The 20001-nt window shown below is 46.7% G+C and overlaps 2 protein-coding genes across 2 annotated transcripts; one reads left to right on the forward strand and one right to left on the reverse strand.

Moving 5' to 3' along the window:
- Positions 1–2119: 2119 nt before the first annotated feature.
- NIFK (nucleolar protein interacting with the FHA domain of MKI67) lies at positions 2120–6759 on the reverse strand (the record flags this gene model as incomplete). Its single annotated transcript, XM_079310517.1, has 6 exons — positions 2120–2702; positions 3903–3983; positions 4645–4856; positions 5809–5917; positions 6311–6436; positions 6514–6759. 6 exons carry the CDS (start codon positions 6757–6759, stop codon positions 2520–2522), a joined length of 957 nt encoding a protein of 318 aa, XP_079166643.1. The 3' UTR covers positions 2120–2519.
- Positions 6760–6912: 153 nt separating this feature from the next.
- On the forward strand, positions 6913–15536 carry TSN (translin). The gene is made up of 6 exons (XM_079310516.1): positions 6913–7097; positions 7184–7277; positions 10097–10193; positions 10957–11072; positions 11701–11780; positions 12125–15536. The coding sequence occupies exons 1-6, from the start codon at positions 7032–7034 to the stop codon at positions 12359–12361; spliced, it is 690 nt and encodes a 229-aa protein (XP_079166642.1). The 5' UTR covers positions 6913–7031; the 3' UTR covers positions 12362–15536.
- The last annotated feature ends 4465 nt before the right edge of the window (positions 15537–20001 follow it).

Consider the following 20001-nt stretch of genomic DNA (forward strand, 5'->3'; position numbering starts at 1 on the left):
ACATCTGTCCACTTGCTATGGAAACTATGTTTGGCAAGTATCAGGTGTCTGAATTTCTGCTTACGTACATCTCCCTGGACAGCAGTATATTAATAACACAGGCAGCCTAAAAACAGAAACTATCACCAAGAAAAGCTGCCCTTCTGCCAGAGTTCCTTGCTGTAGCTTGGGTATTGTGCTTTCCTCAAACAACACAGAATTTTGCTTCCTTGCTTTTCAGAGTTGCCATCTAAGCTGATCTCAATTGAAGGAAGATGAACAAACAAAAGGAAGGGAAAGGAAAATTACAGCAGGAAGCAACCCTTATTGTAAGCAGTTTTCTTGAACATCTTCCCATCAAACTTCACACTGCTATGTGACTCTGGAGAGCCAGCAGCAGCCAGGGGTTTAGCTTAAAGGCACAAACCTTTCCAAGAGATCTCCAGGAGCCAAAGTCCCTCAGGCAGGACATGCAGGAGCTCATGCAGCCCCCATGCAGGATGGGCCTGGCAGTGCAAGCAGCATGAGTAGCCACACATGGAAGAAAGCAGCACATGAACACAGGCAGGGGCAGAACACTGAGCACAGAGAGGAGCACAGCAACAGAAGCAGAGTGGGAAGAATGCAACTCCAGGTTCAAAATGCAGACCAAGGCATTGGAATGGGAAGCACAGGAAAGGAAATGCTACAGCTTTGGGGAACGTGGAGCTGCACCAGAGAAGTTACTCTGGATAAAGTAAGTTTCCTAAAGAGCAGCTTTAACTCAGCAGCCTAGGAAAAAGCACTTGTGGCAGCACCACAGAAATGGGTAATTTTGTTTAAGATCAGTCTCGGGCTTCTCAGGTATTCCCAAGCCGTGTCAGAGGCTGAGTCACAGCAGTGCAGCCCCTCTCACTCCTCCCTGCCTTTCCCAGGCCCCCGGGCTGCGGCACGGCCACAGCGCTGAGTCGTGCTGCCCCCCAGTGTCAGAGATTCAGCTCCCAACAGGAGAAACGAGCCACACTGCCTTCATCCTGACCCAACAGCTTCCTTTATGTGCCCAACACAAAGTAGGAACATGGAATTCAAAAGAAAACTGTCTATTCCTTGAAGATGCATTTTGCTTGTTTTCTGCTGCACTCTTGGTGTATGATGTCGAGGTAGAAGTTTTCCAAGAGCTGCACATCAGATACAAACAGATAAGCAATTTCTGCCAATCACTGTGGTCATGTGTATCTAAAACCTCAACTGAGCATTCATTTTCCACGGGTTTGGGGTGCAAGCACTACCTGCTTCTCATCAAGCAAGGCACAGGGAGGAAAGCCTGCAGAAGCAAGCAGCAACACTTGCATTAAAAGGCAAGAACTGTCCATAACCACTGGGGAGGTGAAGAGATTCCCCTGGCCTGCCCAAGGTGACTAAGGTTTGATATGAAGATGCACTCACCCAAGTGGCTTCCTCAGCAAAGGAGAATGATCTAATCTGAGTCACCTAGGCAATGTCATTATGATCCCACGATTATTCCAGTGATCAGGCCAGATACATCAGAATCAGCAAGGTCAATGCTTTAGATTAATTTTTCTCTGCCAGGACTTCAACTCTTAAAATAGCCAAGGAATTAGTGCCAGCCACCTACCTAGCCAGTTATTATCACCTGGGCTTTCCTCTAAAATCTTCTGCCAAGCCTGACCAGCAGTCAACGGCACTAGAATGTTAAAGACAACAAAAGATGAAGGCTAAGTATGTGCACAGAACCCAAACTGGGATTTCTACAGATCTCAGCCTTGCATTAAAATCCAAACTCTAACTGCACAGTCAAACTGCCTGTTCAAGCAGGACTGGATAATACCTGCAATCTGCAATGACAATCTAGTTGGAACAAGAATGAACTCATACTACTGCTGACAAAAAACTGCCTTTACACTCCTGGTTATTACAATATTCCAATGTGCTTATCACCCCCTGGAGCAGAAGATATCCTTGTTTCATGCAAGCAATGAAACTAAAATGCAGTGACAAAAGACAACAGAACTGCCAGTAGAACTCAGACTGCTCTGATTATTGGTGCATCTTCTCAAGAGCCTCAATTGGTGAAATATTTGAGAATGTACACAAAACACAGACATTCAATAAAATAGAAGAACCATTACCAAGAGTCAAGAAAGTTGAAAATGGTAATTTTTTTTAATAACCTGTCATTAACTATAAATTTGAGATACAGTTGCTTGCATTAGCAAGCTCTGAATGAACAGCCTCCCATTTTCTTTCCAAACAGGGAGTGCTAGACACAAATTACAAATTAAATGAAGATTTTGAACTACTGTAGCTGTATCACAGCAGGGGCACTTGTGACCACAAAGTCAAGAGTATCTTCATAGGCAGAGAAGACCATAGGTCCCTTGATGACTAAACCAGAGGGACATGATTTGAGAACACAGTCCTTGCCTAAGAAAAACTGAAGCAGTCTAGGCAGGATGAACCAAACCAGGGCAGAGATACAGCAGAAGCTCCATCCCAACAGCTTTTAAAATAAGAAAAATATAGTTACAGCCATAAAAATTTTAAGTCTGTTTCTGTTTCTTCAGGCTTGGTCTTTGCCTTGGCTGCTTCTTTGGTCTCTGCACAGTGTTCTGAACACTGGCAGAGGGAAGCCTGAGAGTTATTTCATCGTCCTCTGTGTCATCATCCATCCGAGCAGCCTTCCGGCGCTCCAGCACTGCTGGAGTACAGACTGGAGTAGGATCCTGAGGAGATCAGAAAAACAGGATTCACTGCAAAGCCATCTGCCAGAAAGGTGCTGTCACTGCCCATGAGGTACAAGACACCTCAGCCCAGCTCTTCCAGAAAACTGTTTTCGTTTTGTAACTAGCTACTTTTGTAGACATTATTTCTTTGGACAGAAGTGTCACCTTCAAAGAAGTGTATGTGAAAGGCAACTGGAAATTAATTCACATTTTCTAACATGTTGTTATGCACATTTGTTTTACAAACTTTGTATTTCCTGACTCAAAGCATCAGGAAAGTCATATGGAAGAGAATCAGGACAACAGGGTGGGAGGTTAGGGAGTATGTTTGAGACTGGCATACAGAAATGCAATATTCAAGTTCACAGCAGAGCTGAAACATCCCCATCGTTACTTCAGTCAGCCCTCAGAACTCAGCTGCCAGAATGTATCAGTCATCCTGTCCTCCTCACAACCATCCATGCCCCAATTATCACAAATAAATCCAGTAATAATAAAAAAACCCAAAAAAACCACATGCATCCCCCAGCACACAACAATGATGAAACAGAACAGAAATGTTAATGCCTTACAGACTTTTTATATTGTCAATATCCCAAATCTCAGTCCTGATGACCTGAACTTCCCTTTCATCTTACTGCTACTTTTACCTGGCATTTGTTTCCAAAACACCAAATGTTGTGTCTGGAGAGCATGGGGTAGGAGGGACAGGGAAATATGGAAATGGGACAGACAGCACTAGACTGTATTAACAATTAACTCCCTTTTGATCAAAACAGGCTAGCATTGAAACATAGTCCAACAGAAGGACTCCAGCAAGGAGATCATGTTCTCCCAGTATAAAGCACAGCTGCAGGGGGTGCCTGGCTCCAGCACCCTGCCCTACTGCAGCCTCAAGGGAGTGCTGAAGAGCAGAGGCTGACAGCAGACACACCAAGGGACAGGCACTGCTGGTTACAGAGTGCTGAGCTGAAGCCTCTGCTGCTGAATACTCTCACAGGAGAAGGAACCATGAGGATTCAAACACACTCCCCTGTTCAAGAGTGTAAATACATCTCAAAGGAGCTACTTCTGGCACAAACATCTCTCAAGCAAACAATGTCAAGGGTTTTGTGTGTTGAAATCAGTATTGAGGTGCCAGTTGAAGACTTTGAACATCTACCCCAATGTGAATGGTGGTACAGGACTGGTCCATCTTACCTGGCTGCTCAAAGAAATGTTCAGTTTTGGTTTCTTGGATGTTTTAATTTTTTTCCTCTTTTTGGAAAGCTCCTGTGCAGCCTAGGAAGCAAGACAGATCAGGTGGATCACTAAACACTTGTGTGAAGACACTGTCACTTAACAGTTCATAATTTGTTTCATAACTACAAAGTCTTTGCTACAGCAAATAGGTTTAAAGTAAGAAACTGACTGACATGGAGGTGATCTGGTTTGAACAAAAATACCAAAAGCAACACAAAAAATGTGCTACTGTGCATTTTAAAAACATTCCATGTTAAACAGCATTAACTGCTCACAAATCAAGTACTTGACCCAAGCACAATGCAAGAGGAACATGCAATGGCTGTGGATGGAAGTTCTGGTCTTGGGACCTGCCTTAAACCCCCACCCTGCCAAAGCCTCCCACAGGGCTCAGCAAAGCCCCTCTGCTCCAGTATGAAACCACAGAATATCCAACTGCTTGTACCAACAGAAAAAGAAGGAACATCTCCCCTTTGCTGTTACCCATTTACTTCTCTACAAGCAAACACACATGCACACAGAGTGCAGCCCAGAAACAGCACCACGCTGAATTCCTGGAGCTTCTTACACTTCCTAAGAAAAATGAGCCTCCATCTCTTTTGCCAGCTCCACACAAAACACGCGATTTCCACGTATTCAGCACAACCCTAGAAACACATCTTGCTTATTAACACACTCACTGGGACAATGGCACACTTACAAATCCTGGGAAGTCATAGTCGAGCCCCTTCTCAGCCAGCCTCTTGCGCAGCAGCCTCTCCTTGCGCAGCAGGCGCTGGGTCATCCTGGCCTTCTGCAGCAGGGAGCGGCTGCGGTTGTAGCGGCGCACGGCCGGCAGGGACGGCTGCAGGAAGCGCCGCTCACAGCCCCGGAACAGCTGCGCGTGCACCCGCTCCGGGGGCAGCACGTGACCTGCGGGGGCGGGACACCGACACTGAGCTGCCCTCCCAGCATCCGGGGATGCAGGGAGGGAGGGAGGGAGGGAGGGAGGGATGGATGGAGGGAGGGAGGGAGGGAGGGAGGGAGGGAGGGAGGGAGGGAGGGATGGATGGAGGGAGGGAGGGATGGATGGAGGGATGCAGGGAGGGATGGAGGGATGGAGGGATGGAGGGATGCAGGGAGGGATGGATGGATGCAGGGATGGAGGGATGCAGGGAGGGATGGAGGGAGGGATGGATGGATGGATGGATGGATGGATGGATGGATGGATGGATGGATGGATGGATGGATGGATGGATGGATGGATGGATGGATGGATGGATGGATGGAGGGATGGATGGAGGGATGGATGGAGGGATGGATGGATGTAGGGATGGATGGATGGATGGATGGATGGATGGATGGATGGATGGATGGATGGATGGATGGATGGATGGACAGAATGCTTTAACAGTTTCACCCAGAAAAATCGGACAAAATTGTTTTACAACACCACGCAACTCACAACCTTTTACAAAGGAAGTTTTAGTGTTACCACGACTGAGAAACTCAGTGATTTCATCAATCTTTCACTCAAAATAAACCTTATGTCAGACCTTAGAGACAACTGCAGCAGTTACCTATGCCAAAGAGTTTCCATGTGAAAGGAACCATCTCTACAGCAAACCCAAACTCACCATGAGATTGCATGTTACACAATCACTAAGAGCAGCATCAGCCCAGAGAAAAAACAGCACTAGTGACCAAAAGCCTGCTGAGCATGTTCTTACACACAATGTAAAGCTCAACCCCACAGAAAACGCTTTTGAGACAAAACTTCATTTTAAAAAACCCATAAGATTCTACGCACAGTCAAGAAAGATAACTGAAATAAGTACAGGTTTCCTTTGCCTGCTAGAGGACTTACACTGCAGCTGATACTTACACTTCAGCAGTCTCTCAGAAAACAGGTAGTTGTTCATTGTGTCTGCAACAATCTTGGCCACATCATCAGACTCAAACTCCATAAATGCATAACCTTTGCTGGCTCCAGTCTGTGAGTGACAAGAGAGCAACATGAAACAATGCCTTGGGAGCCAAAGGGCTCTATCAAAATTATTATATTCCTCCAAAGTCATAGCCCATTCACAGCTAATCGCAAGTAATTTCACAAAGCGCATTGAAATTGTGAAAAGCACCAAATTTAGTCTTCAACTGGCATGGTATTATTTGGAAAATGCATATTTGCACAGATAAAAATACTGCTTGCATGGATCTACTTGCTTAAAAAAACAAAGCTGCCCTGCACTGCTGCTGATCCATGCTTGTACAGTAGTGTTACAATGGGATAACACGGTAACATTACGGAGCCCCAGAGTCACGCAGAGTGCCCGGCCCGGCCCGGGCCCGGCTCCTCCGGTACCGCGCGGGCGGCGGCCGCTGCTCACCTTCTTACTCCTGGAGAGCCGCAGCCGCGTCACCGTGCCGAACTGCCCGAAGTACTCGCGGAGCTGCGGCTCGTGGAGGCCCCGCGGGAGATGCCCCACGAACACCACGCCCGGCGTCAGCTCCTCCTGCGGGCACAGACACCGCGTCAGCCCGGGCCGGGACTCGCCGGGCCGCCCCCGCCCCGCCGGGCCGCCCCGCTCACCTTGGCCGGCCGCTTGGCGCGGGCCCGCTGCACCGTCTGCTGGAACTGGCGCTGCAGCCGCGGCTCCAGCGCCAGGAGCGGCGCCGCCTTCACAGCCGTGGCAGGCGCGGGCGCCTCCGCCGCCATGGCCGCCTCCGCCGCCATGCTGCCTCCGCGCGGCCGCCGGAAGTGCGTCACTGCCTGCGCGCCGGCGCCGCGCGGCCACACGCCGTCTCCCAGCAACGGGGAGGACAGGTCCTCGCGCATCCGCACCGGGCCCGGCCCCACCGCACCGGGAGGGCGGCCTGAGACACGGACACCGCCGGGACGACAACCTTCCGCCGTGGGGCGACCAGCTGTCCCCTCCGAGCCGATCAGCACTCTCTGGGAACCCTCCCAGCGGCCCCTCCGTCCATTCCTGACTGCTCCGGCCGCTCAGGCGGTGCGCAGGGCAGCCCGGCGCCGCGCGGTCAGGCGGTGCGCGGGGCAGCCGCGCGCCGGCGGCGCGGAAGGCCCCGTGGGCGGGAAGCGGCGGCACCATGTCGGTGAGCGAGATGTTCGCGGCGCTGCAGGGAGCGCTCGGCCAGGACCAGGACATCCGAGAGGTGCCGGGGCGGGCGGCGCGGGCGGGGAGGGGAGGGGACGGGGTGGGCGGCGCGGTGCCTCGGCTGACGGCGCGCTGTGCCCGCAGGAGATCCGGAAGGTGGTGCAGGCGCTGGAGCAGACGGCGCGGGAGATCCTGACGCTGCTGCAGGGCGTGCACCAGGGGCCCGGCTTCCAGCACAGTGAGTCCCGCGCCGCCGCCCCGGGCAGCGGAGAGCAGCCGGGGGCGGGAGGGCTTTTCCAGGCTCTCCCGGGGCCTTCAGCCTGGGAGGTTTCGAGCCGTTCATCTTGAAACCGCAGCTGCCGTTCAGCATTATGGAACCGTTCTGTCCCTTTCCCCCCTGCCCAGCGTGGTGCTTTTCTGTCTCGGTGCAGAGCAGTTTGTTCTTTTCCAGGTGTTCATGTGCTGGGCTGCTGCGTTGGCTCTTAGGTCTCCCTCTAAGTGGCGTGCACATAGATTGTGGTATCGTCACTTGTTGGGGTCTTGTGTCAGTGTCCCAGTCCCATCTCTTCACCCCACACCCCAAAAAGCTCTGATCCTGAGCGCTGGGGGGTATTCAGGATGGGGAGGGAACACACTTCAGTCTCGTTTGTACTGAACAGATTCTCTGTGTGTGTATAAAATCTGCTTGATGCAGCAAAATGTAAAACAAATTTGCAAAGGCTGAAACAGCAGAAGCTGCCCTCGATGCCTGTTTGAGTGACAGCAGGAATTGTTCTGCAGCTTTGGAGGTTTTTGTCAGCCTGATTCCAGACTTCTGGGGTGTTGAGCAGAATGTTTCTGGGCCAGCCCATTTCCTCCAGGCCACAAGAGCAGCTCTGCAGGTGTTGCTCTTTCTGCCTCCTCATTTCTCAGCTTACTGGTGAAACTACTGGAATAAACTTAAATATGCCCCTTAAAGAGCTGAGGTTTTTCCAGTTACTTAATATCTTGTGAGAAGAAGCAACCATTCTGACTTTGCTGGAAGCTCTTGAGAGGAATTTGTGCAAGCCACCCTATGAAGGAAAGTAGAACCAGCCTCCCCAGGTGCTGTTTTATCCCCTGCAGAGCTGACTGGTTGTTTTCAGCCTGCTGAGGTTCCCCAGCACACTGGGCTGCAGCTGGGGGCCTCTCCAGTTTCTCTGGCCTCAGGGAGGGTCTGTGTTCAGCAAAGAGCAGCACCTGAGGTTTAACCTGTGCAGGCAAGTGCAAGTTCCATCTGCTGGGAAGCCCAGCAGTGCTGGGAATCAGAGCTGCTGAGCTGCACAAGCAGATGCTCAGTTCTCTAACCTGGGAAAATCCATGGTCATTGTGTGGGTAACAGTTACTTCAGAGTTGTTTTCAAGCATTTAATTGTAGAGGTCCATGTTCAACTCAGTGTGTTTTCACTTGGTCTTTAATTCCTGGAGAGCTGGTCCTGGAACTTGAGGAGTCTGAGAAGAGATTTGGAATAGTTAAGGGAAAAAAAATAACAAAATGCAACTAAAAATACAAAAAAAAAACAAAAACAAAAAAAACCACAAACAAAAAAACCCCAAAGCCTCATCTTACAATTCTTGCAAAAAAAAAGAGTTCATGCTTAATAGGTCAAGAGTTAACTTGTGATAAAAGACCTGTGAATTTGTCATCAAATTCATGTTAGTAAAACCATGGGATAGTTGGGAGTTTGGTGAAGGACAGCTTCCCCTACCAGCCAGTGGCTTTTAAAATGTTGTCTTGCACAGGGTTCCTTGGCTGCTTGTCCCAGCTGGAGTTGGAGAGGTGCTGGGCAGGGCAGTGTGTGCTGCATCCTGCTGCTGATGGCAGGCAGGGTCACAGGCCTGAGAGCCAGCTCAGTCTTTGCTCTTGCAGCTGTTGAACATCAGAGGTGACACCTGAGGGTGTGCAAGGGATTCTGAATTTGGGGGTTGTGTGTCACTGGTATTGTCTGAGCCTTTACAGTAAGGATTGTTTATTTTTGTCACAGGTGCCTTTGGCAGAATCTAAATGTCAATGTGTTCCTTACCCTGTTCTCCTTGCCACATGATGCTCACACGACTGAGGGACCCTGTAGCTCTCAGTGAGCTTTACACAGCTCCACAGCTCTTTCAGCCTGGCTGCCACATGGAGCACTCCCACATTCTGCTTCCTGAAGCCTTTTTGTTTGGCTTTTTTTTTTTTTTTCTTTTTTTTTTAACAGAAACTATGTGTTATTAACAAAAGTTTTATAATCACATTTGAGTGACTCCCGGTAGGTGTTGTTTGGTAAAAACCATCACAGCTTTGAGATTTATGATCTGTGAATAATCCTGGCTTCTGCACATGAAGATGCAGGAGGGCCTGTCGGGTTGATCTGGGCTGTGAGCAGCAGGTGTGGAGTGCTGAGTGCAGCTGTGCTTTAGCCCTTTGCTGGCTGCTGCCACTGCAGTGGGGCTGTAACTCTGTCTGTGAACGGGAGGTGGCACTGGCTGCTGCAGGAACAAGAGATCATTTCTCTGCAGAGCTGTAACACACTGCACAGCCTGGCACCCTGGCTCTTCAAATACATTGGAAAAAGCAGGAAATGCAGTTTCCTGAAGGGATGTTGCACCTCATGTAATCAAATTCTGATGGATTGAAAAAAATAGGACAAGGTTTTAATATGGAGAAAGAAAAATTGCTTTTCCTTGGACTGTGAGTTGTCTGGCAGCAATGCTTGGTGAGTGTGGCTTCATTTGGGGCCAGCTGCTGTGTGCAGTGCTGTTCCATTGCCTGGGATTTGGCTGTTGCTGGGACATCTTGGCTCAAGTTCAAACCAAAGGCCCAGAGCAGATCAGACAGCCTGGAATTCCAGAGTCTTTCTGCTTTGCCTTGATGGCTCATGGTGTCACCAGGAATACTTCTCAGATTGATTCCAAGTGTCAGTAGTCTGTCTTGGACAAGAAAGAAGCATAAATAGTGCTGTCTGCACTGGAGAACTCTGTTTACAAACCTCTGTTGCCTGTCACATGTCCATTCCCTGCGTGTATTCATTCCCTGAATGCTGTGCTGTTCCTTTTTCAGTTTCAAAGAAATGTCAGAAGGCTCGTGAGCACTTTGGTACAGTGAGGACACAGATGGAGTCTCTGAAGACCAAGTTTCCTGCTGATCAGTATTACAGGTGTGCAGATCACACACAGCCAGACACAAATATATATGAAAATTGCTTGGGCATTTGGTATCATTGCTTTGGAATAACAATGTAAAGGTTTATGGACTGAATGTTTCTTTCTCTTTGCAAAGTAAAAATACTTTTGCTCAAACACTGTAACTTTTCACTAAAAATGCTCAGTGTTGAATTATTTTTCTAGAAACTTTCTTTAAAAAGAAAAAGGGAAGCTTAAGAAGTTGGTGTTCTGCTGGAGCTGCCCTTGTATCTGGGAGCAGGGCATTTACTGCTCCATTAATTTCAGTTAAGTTGTTCAGTTTGGGGCGTATTTGGAAGCAGAGCTCTAAATCTGTCATGAAATGGCTGTTTGGCTCTGTAGACACTAAATGAAGTTGTCACCTTGGTGTTCTGTTGCTGCCAGAAGGGGACAGTGCCTGGCAAGAACATTTCAAAGAACAGGAGTCTTGTCAGCTCAGATCTGCTGAGGGAAGGTGGAGAAAGCCCTGGTGGGCAACACAGCCTGGAAAAGTGTGGGAGCTGAGGAGGTGTGTGAGGGGGTGAGCAAATGTCAGTGTCCAGTGTGGTAACCCAAGTGTGCAGCTCTGGAGTACCAAGGAGATGTCCTTTAGCTGGTGTCATTCTGATAAACCAAAAACACTGCAAAGTGCATGTGTTAAGGCAGAAAACACAACACACACATAGTGTGCACTCCTTGCCTAACGCTCCAGTAATGAACATTAATTATTTATACCTTGACCTGCTGTTTCTTCTGCAGGTTTCATGAGCACTGGAGGTTTGTGCTGCAGCGGCTGGTGTTCCTGGCAGCATTCGTAGTCTACTTGGAGTCAGAAACATTAGTGACTCGAGAAGCTGTTGCAGAAATTCTTGGGAGTAAGTTAATGTTGTAGAAGAGAAAAAGCTTGTGACTGTAGACATTGTAGCTTTCAGAGGTACAGGGAAACAGCACCACTTCATTTCATCCTGAGAAATCAGTTCCAAAGCTTATCTGGTGTTTGATTTCATTATATAAACAACAAATTCTCAGAAGACGGAAATTGGCAAACCTAATGTCAACAGAAGTATTCATTCATTAATAAGTTATTCATCAATGAAGGTCATTCATTGAAATGCACCAAATTAATAACACAAAGATGAGAACTTGTTCTCTAACTTCTTGCTTTTGGCATTTAAAAAGGGTGTAAAACAGGTTAAATTATTTGCCATAAAAGAATTGTGTCTTCACAGAGAAAAGATTTTTAAAAAGAAAAGAAATTGCATCCTGTAAATAGATGTAAATCCAGTTACCCTGTTGGATGTACAGTTGAGGATGTACAAGATGCTGAATCAAGAACTGAAAGGCTGTAATTACATCACATACAGGAAAAGGCTGGCTTTTATTCTGTAATAGTATTTCATAAATTTGATATTTCAAATTAGCACGAGTAAACAAATGCAATTTAAAGTGGCTGGGTTTGCTCATGTTCAGCACCATCTCATCACTGCTCTGTTTTTGTCTTAGTTGAAGCTGATCGAGAACGGGGCTTTCACCTGGACATTGAAGATTATCTTTCTGGTGTATTAACTCTGGCCAGTGAGCTGGTAAGAAAGATGTCCATGGATGTATTTTGTTTGAACCTGACCTTGAAAACAGAAGTAATGTGTTTTTTAGCTTTCCTGAGTTGTTTCTGGAGGCTATGATACACAACACTTTCATCAGAACTTGTAGCAAGATGCTTCTCTGCAGGTTCCTCAGTGATACTTTTAATATTTAAACTAATAATTTGATTCAAAATCCAGAATTGTGGTCAGCAGAAAGGTAGATCTAAGCACAAATTATGTGATTGCCTGGAATGCAGGTGCTTTATTTGTTACAGTAACTGATGTGCTGTGCTGTGCTGTGCTGTGGGTGCTGTGCTGACATTTTTGGGTGTTTCCCCTGGCAGGCCAGGCTGGCAGTGAACAGTGTCACAGCTGGGGACTATTCTCGCCCTCTCCGCATCTCCACCTTTATCAACGAGCTGGATTCTGGTTTCCGCCTGCTCAACCTGAAGAATGACTCGCTGAGGAAACGCTACGACGGGCTGAAATATGATGTCAAGAAAATTGAGGAAGTGGTTTATGACTTGTCCATCAGAGGACTCAATAAGGAGGCAACAGTTAGTGCAGGTGGGGAGAAGTGAAGGATGCTCATTTGAACAGCATCATCCATTACCTCAGATGGTTGCCAATTTAGGAAGTACCTAGAGAAGCCTTCCTACATTAGTTTAGAAGAACTGCAGCTCAAAGCTGCTCTCTATTTTCTTACAAAAGGTGTAGTACAGGTGTTAGATGTTTTGTAAAATCATGTCTAGATTAGAACAGGAGACTTTCCAGTGGAATTCCTCTGTCAAACACATGGTGCCGTTCTCTGCACAGCAGCAATAGTAGTCAGTAACTCCCATGAGATTCCCAGTAGTTCTGTAGTGTTGCTTCCCTGCTCTGTCAGGGGAGTGCTGTGATTGTCTGCTCCCACGCCCTCAGAGGTGTGTGCACAGCACACAGCTCAGTGCAGACACATGGGATCTTTTAAGAAACACAGTGTGTAAATACCAACTTTTTTTTTAAGATACTTTTTTTTTCCTTTTTGTTTCTTAAATTTTCACCTATGTAAGTTGAACAAATTTGCATAACTGTTTATGGACCAGACCCAGATCTCTTTTTTAATGGTTTCTGTTAATGTACCCCCTGTAATTGAGAAATTAGTGAAAATACTCCTGAGAATTCTTCTATTGGAACTGGTGTCTTGCACCCTGGCATCTCTCATATTTTTTTCCTTTCCACCAAGATTTCAGTTACCAAGGAGAGCAAGGTTTTCTTAGACACCTGCTTTCTCTGATTGGTATTTGTTTTACTGCCATGAGTAAATGCAGAGTTTTAAATTATGATTTGTCTTGAGAACTCAGTGTAACCAATTTTAATGTTTTTTTTTAACTTCTAAATTTTCTGAATTGAGAAATGTAAATTGCTAAACTGCAGATAGTGTCTGAGTTGTAACAACCTGTACAGGCCACAACTATCCCTGTGTCCTGGGATTTAAAAAAACCACAAAAAAAACACCACGAAACTATAGTTTGTGTAGTCAAATGTTTGTATCTCCCGAAATGGGGAAGTTACTGCTTTCAGGTAAGTATGTAAGATGTTTGCAAACACCAACAGCCTCTTTCATGTGTGTAGGTGGACAGACTCGTGCCTCCCCATGTGCTTGTTCTCCTGTCCTAAATTACTTTGAGTTTTGCCATTCTCCTATTTCTGATGGTGCAAGAGGTTTAAGGAGAACAGCTTAGGAGGAGGAGGAATACTTCAGAGGATGAATGGGAACGGTCAAGTTTATGTGGGGTTAGCATTTTGGTTTCTTAGTGAAGATTTACCACTCAGGGGGTTTTGTCTATTTGAAGAAAATAGTTTTTTGGTTATTTTGGCCAATAAAAGCTGTTCTTTGATTATGGCCACTTGGTATCTCTGCCTGTTGTCTGATCATGTGCTGTTATTTGTTTCCCTTGCTGGGAGCCTGCTCTGGAATACCAGCATTTCAGTTCATCCTTCAGCTGTCCTTGGACAATAGGAGTTCCTGCCCTTGGCTGTAGTTGTTCAATGGTGCACTTACAAACACTGCCAAGTGCAAAGTCAAACTGCAGACAGATTTCATAGGCCTTTTTCTTCAAATAGTTTTTAATTTTGAGTGATTTCACCAAGTAAAAGAGGAGAGTTGAGGATTTTGTCCTTAGGAATCCAAGAGGTGGCAGATTATCTTAAGAGCATCTCACAATCTTTCACGTTTGTCCTCATCCTTTGTCACTTAACACAGGGAGATGACAGTATCCCACTTTCACAGCTGAAGGAAATGAGGGTGTAACTTCCTGAGCCCTGTGGCCATGTAACAGCTTTTCTAAATATTTCTTTGTTCTTGCCCTGTGCCAGTGTTTGCTCATTTCTTGCCTTAACGCTGTGGTAGTGGGAGGGAGGAAGGAGCTTAAGCCAGTTTTACTGCCCAAACCAGAGATGGGGGATAAGCCAACACCCTAAGGCTATGCAGACACAGCTGCTCACTTCACACAGGAAATTTGTGGTAGCAGGGGAATAAAGAAGGGGTTTCTGAACATCAGTTTGGTGTGTCTTAGGTTAGACGACTCCTGGCATGAGATATGAGGTCATGTGGCAGGGCAGCTGCTGGTAAAGGCTTTGTGCTGATTTGTGTCCCAGGTACTCTAGTTACATTTGGTCATGCAGCAGGTCTGCTCCTGCCACAGATCATGTGTGCCTAATGCAGCTGTTCACTAGATCCCAGATCAGCCAGCTCTTGCTGGTGGAAATGAAGCAGTGCTGTGCCCCAGGTGCAGGTACCAAGGGAGGGACAACTGGAAGAGCAAGGCTCCTAGGACTTGCAGAGATGCAAGGTGTGGAATCCTTCTGTCTAAGGCTCTGTGAAGAGCAAGTGCCCAAGAAAGAGACACTCAGTATCATGTTCTTTGAGGATGTTTAGCAAACACCTCGTTCTTTCCTGTTCTAGATCTTGGGAGAGCCTGGCATGCTACTCTGGGAGAGCATTGTTTGCAAGAGCCAGGCTACACGGCTCATTCCCAGCCTAGGTCTGGAAAAGGCTCTAACTCTCCTTAGGCAGCAGCAGGGGAAGATGGGGATGCTCTAGTAGCTTCCTCTTCACCACAATAGCCTGTAGGACCTTGTGACTTTGACAAGGAATCTTCACTTTACTCTGATCCTAAATGGTGAGTTGTGTTCCTGTCCCAGAGCTGGGAGTAGAAGGAAGAAGGGAAAACCCAGAAAGACTTGAGTAGGGGGAGCAGGGAATGGTAGTTGACTGTAGATGCTTGATGGCTCATGGTGAATCAGATGCACTTGAACTCTGAAGTGGCTCCTGTTGGTACTGAATGGGCTGCTCAGCCTGTGCTGGCAGCTGGGAGAGGAGTGAGTCAGTGCAGGAGCACTGGAGAGTCTGACTCAACACCCAGCAGGGCTGTTGCTGAGCCACTTCAGCCTCAAGTGTGTTCCTGCGAGTGCTCTCTTGGATTGTCTTTGTATTCACTAACTTGTTTGTTTGGATTTTTCCCATCTTGATGTCATTTCTGTGTGTTTTCTTTATTTCAGTAAAAAGGGTACTTAAAATACTTGATTAATGGCTCTTTATTTATAGCCCTGCCTGCTGAAGCCCAGCAGATCAATGAAAGTGCTGACCTGAAACAGTTTGGGAAGCAGGGGGTGAGAAGGATGCACAATAGACCTTGGGGCTGGCTCTTGAACTAGGCTCTGCCTGCTGGAATTGATTAACTGCAGCCAGTCCAGCCACCTCTTTACACTGGCACTTGTTAAAGGACATATTATCACCTCCAGGCTGCCCTTTCCTGATGCCAGCAAATGTCTTTGTGCAGTGAGCTGGATCAAGGAACTGATTTAGCCAAAGCAATCTTTTATTTTTCAGCAGTGTTTGCTCCTGAGCTGGTGCATCACACAGTCCCCCCTCCATGCTGTGCCAGTGTGTTGGAGGGAGGCTTCTTCCTCCCCCTGCAGTGCCAGCGTTCAGTATTCTCTGAGCTGTAACTGTGTGGTAAATGGTTTGATTTTTCTTGCAGTAATTTAACTGCTTCCCATTTTGAGAGGATTGCCAAGAATTTTCTCTCTGGATAAATAATTTGCCTTCATTTCACTGCAAAGTGATTGAGCTACAAAGCCTCACCTAGCTGGTTTTTCAGCCAGCAAGGTCATTACATGCTGGGACTCTGTGGATCCTGACCCATCACCCCTCCACAGTCCATCTTCTCTTGTTCAAGTGCTGTCACTGGATGCAGCTCTACTAAAGAGAGATGCACTGGACGTAGTGGTGCAGCTCTACTAAAGAGTGTAGAGACTGTTTAGAGTCTGCTCCCTGCCATGAAATGAGTGTTTGGACTTCAAAAGGAAGACTCCTATCTGTTTTGTATCTCCTGTCTGTGTGCTGTGGGTGAGGCATCAGTTAGGTAAGATGGGCATCACCTTGCAGGCTTTGCTGCCTGTTTACTGTGACTTCAAACTGGCACTTCTGGTTTCCATTGGTTGGTCAGCACTGGGGGCTTGCCCTGTCCAAGGAGAACATGGCTGTTGGAAAACCAGCCCTTTCTTGAAAGGAGGAATACACTCCTTGTCCGAGTGCTTGTTCATCTGCACATTCACACTCTGCTTGTACAATATCTGAGCTCTGCAAGGTGCTCTGCTCCCCTGAAGTTTTCCCAGGGATGTGACTGGCACAGCAAGAGAAGTTCTTGTCCCAGGAGGGAAGGGTTCAAACCACCTGGGCCTCCACTGCAAACAAATCCTCTGCCTGATTCCATGCAGAGAACCTTCCCTGAGAGGGATGTTTGCAGACTGGGTCTTTTCAACCACAGCTGAGATCATTTCTCAGGGATGCAAAGCTGCACTGGTGGAGATCACACTGGGGGAGGATTTAAGCTGGAAAGTGGTAAATTATTATGTTAATCCTTGCTTGTAATGGATCTAGAGCCTAATGCCATCTTTTCAACTCTTTCCAGCTGTGTAACTGCTCTCAGTCAAGCCTGGGCAGAGACTAGTGCTGGAGAATGCTCTGCCTCTGTTCTGATTGCCCCAAAGTGTTCTTCCATCTCTGCTGAAGAACAGGAACTCTATTCCCTTCACTCAACCTTTCCATCATGTTGTAGAAAGGTTTCCCTTAGACGATCACCTTCAGTTTCCCAGGGGAGGTGTATTCTTTTCTAATGAGTGCCCTTAAAGGTTTGCCTGGAGTTTTTTGACTGTACAATGTTACTGTAAAAACTTCTTTTTTCCTTCACTGCTTGTACCTGTGTCTGGTCAGATTGCTCCTCTGGAGCAGCATGTGAGGCATAAGGCAGTTCCTTTGTCAGCCTGATCAATAAGACATTTTGCTCTTCATAGTCCACTGCAGTGATAGGCCACGATGACAGTGAGAGCTTTGAATATTTATCTGATCTCTGGGAGGACAGTTTCCTCCCTTGCTTTTAGTTCCAGGTTTTTCCAGTTTCAAGTCAGAGACATCACAAAATGAGAGTCAGTACAGCTCCCTCATCCATAAGCCCTGAAGGGATCTTTGACATGCAAGAAGATTTAAACTTTTATCCTTTTGAATGTGTCAGGGACAAGCAAGACAGTGCAAGATTCTCCAGAATCTCTTGCTGGGGAAAAAAAATATTTCTGGGACTTCTTCTGCATTATAAATTCACATGCAGCAAAGTCAGGAGATCTGGGATGATCTCAGCTTTTTTCAGGATTTGGGGTGTGCTGAGGTCAATCTCAGTCTCCAATGACAACTGCTTGCTGCCAGACCAAGGCTGGTTCTCCCTCTCAGATGTGTTCTTGATCAAATAGTGATGACACACTGAGCACCCCTTCCCCATCTGCATTTCTGTTAAGGACAACCAGGAAAATACAAGGGCACCATAAAGGAGAGTATCTCTATTCACTAAAGCAGAAGTTTCTGCCCTCTGAAGTACTTGCTCTTCATCTCCATGTGTTTTCTTCAGGCTTTCCTTTCCAGCCTCGTGACTCATAAATGAGCTATTCCTTCTTTCCTTGGAACCTGAGCTCATAGAGGGCTCTAAATCCAGTGTTTTGTCATCTTGTGTGTCTGCCTTCAGAACTCAAAACTACATGGACTCTAAAAATAAAGATAGTCTTTGTTGCTTTCCTGGTAAATGACCAGTAAGGCTTATATACTAAATTCTTTTTAAAGGTCATTTATGAGTTCTGATAAATCAAGGGAGTAACCAACTTTCTCTTTTTTCCCCTGACTAGGGGTACTTATAGAAAGTTCTGCTTGTACTATCTGGGTAAATTCAGTGGGAAGGAGACTTGAAAAGTAATCTTAGTATTGTCAGTCATGACAATGAGAGGCATAAAAATATTACAGAGACCTAGGACAGCCAGCTTGGAACAAATAATTGCTTTCTTGGCTTGCAGACAACCCTGTTCCAAGTACCTTGGGTTATAATAGCATTTTGTCAGTTTGTTAATCAGAAATGGAAAAATACAGCACGACTAATCTCCATGGCTGCCAAGTAAGATGTGTACATGTGATACTGAAAGCCCTGGAACTTCCCAGATCATCTAGTTCAGAAAGGTGCCTGAGGATTATGGAAATCTACTGCCTTGTCAGTGTACTGACACTCTTGCCCTTCCTGTGCTGCCTCATCTCACACCACAGCAGGGCCACAGGGATTGTTCCCTGCTCATGTTCCCTTTCAACACCAGTAATTTACAGACAGGTAAGCAGCTGCACACACTGGTTACACAAAATGAGCGTGTGTTGGAAGCACAACCTCTGTCCTGTCTGACAGGTTCTGCAGTCCCACTGTCACTTCCCATAGCTGTTCCAGATCAAAGGGCTTGTCCTTACTGTTCCTTGGCTGCAGGCTTTTTAGAGCAGGGCTACAGCACCAAGTACACGTCCTGCTCATAACTCAATACCCGGTGATTATTCATAGACCTTCTTCTGGGGAGAGTTTGGTTCAGAGGAAATAAGCCATGATTACAGGAGCCTGGCAGGCAGGTGCTTCCTGTGATACCTAGAAAAACCCTGAATCTGACAAATTGAACAATCAGCCAAACATAAGATTGATGCTAAATATCAGACCTTTTACGTACATTATTGTTCTCTAACCTTTTTGAACGGCCAGGCTGGCTGAGGGTATCTTGATTTAAAGATATGACTGTATAAATGGTCCAGTGGTGGTTTCAAGCATGAATTGATGTGGAGAAAATCACTGTGCTGGAAAGTAATTGAAAACTTTCCAGCAAGCAGCAGCTTTGTGTGGCTGTGAAGGCCACTCGCTCTTTGGATAAATTGGGCTGTTAACTGTACTTATGCCTTCTCCTGTCATAGGTGCCCCAGAGAAATGAAGAGCAGGTAACTGTGCCATTGTGGTTTGGGGACAGAAGACAAAGGTGCTACAAGCTGTTGCTTTTTGCATGTGAGGTGAACGGGGCTTGAAGGCTCATGGATGAGATCTGTCACGACAACATAAGAGAAATCTTCCTCCAGCAGCTGCTCTGCTCAGGCATCTGTCTCTGTGAAAAACAAATGGCAAACTAAAAGCAATGCCTCGTGCTCTTCACTGGCTGTTCAGTGCATATTTTGGGGGAACAGTTTATTGTCTAGTGATTAGAAAGAGCTGGAGGGAATTCCAGCACACCTGAGAGAGCCAGGCTACTGCCCTGACAATCACTTTGACAGGTATTGCTCACTACAGAGCTCAGCTGTGTGTGGCCACACTCATGCCCTCTCCAGATGATGCTAATCTTCCCATTTCCTCAAGGCCAAGATGAAGCACTGAATGCTGGATGGTGCAGAACAAGAGAAAATACAGCCAGTAGGCACATGTCAGTGTCTGCAGCAGTGCAACAAACCCTGGCAGCTGTGGCCAGAGGACAAAGCACTGGGCACAGTTTGAGGCTTGCTCAGATGCTGGGTGAGTGGTGACTTTACAAAACTAGGGCTACCTTTGTGAACATGGCTTCTGTCTGCCTTCATTGGTGACCTGGTTGATCTCTGGGGAAATACACAAATGTGCTTGTGTGAATCCTCCTGTGAAATAAATGTCTGTAACAAAAATATTTTGTTGGTAGGAAATAATACTGATTGAGTTTGTCTTTATCCTGTGGGCCCAAATGAACATTGACAGGCTGAACTTCCAGATCCATGGACCAAAATTTAGGCTCCTTTAATTTAGGCTCCAGGCTGAAATCTGGCCTTTGCTGTGTAAGTCACAGCGTGACATTTTGCAAAGCAGCAGTCAGTGTT

The sequence above is a fragment of the Erithacus rubecula genome (genome assembly GCF_903797595.1).
Source record: "Erithacus rubecula genome assembly, chromosome: 8".
Lineage (NCBI taxonomy): Eukaryota > Metazoa > Chordata > Aves > Passeriformes > Muscicapidae > Erithacus > Erithacus rubecula.

Bases quoted from the DNA above. Each gene is read 5' to 3' on its own strand.
- TSN (XM_079310516.1), top strand. From the start codon at position 7,032: ATGTCGGTGAGCGAGATGTTCGCGGCGCTGCAGGGAGCGCTCGGCCAG. The intron at 10,194-10,956 runs GTGTGCAGATCA...TTTCTTCTGCAG, and splicing joins CCTGCTGATCAGTATTACAG to GTTTCATGAGCACTGGAGGT. The intron at 11,781-12,124 runs GTAAGAAAGATG...TTCCCCTGGCAG, and splicing joins TAACTCTGGCCAGTGAGCTG to GCCAGGCTGGCAGTGAACAG.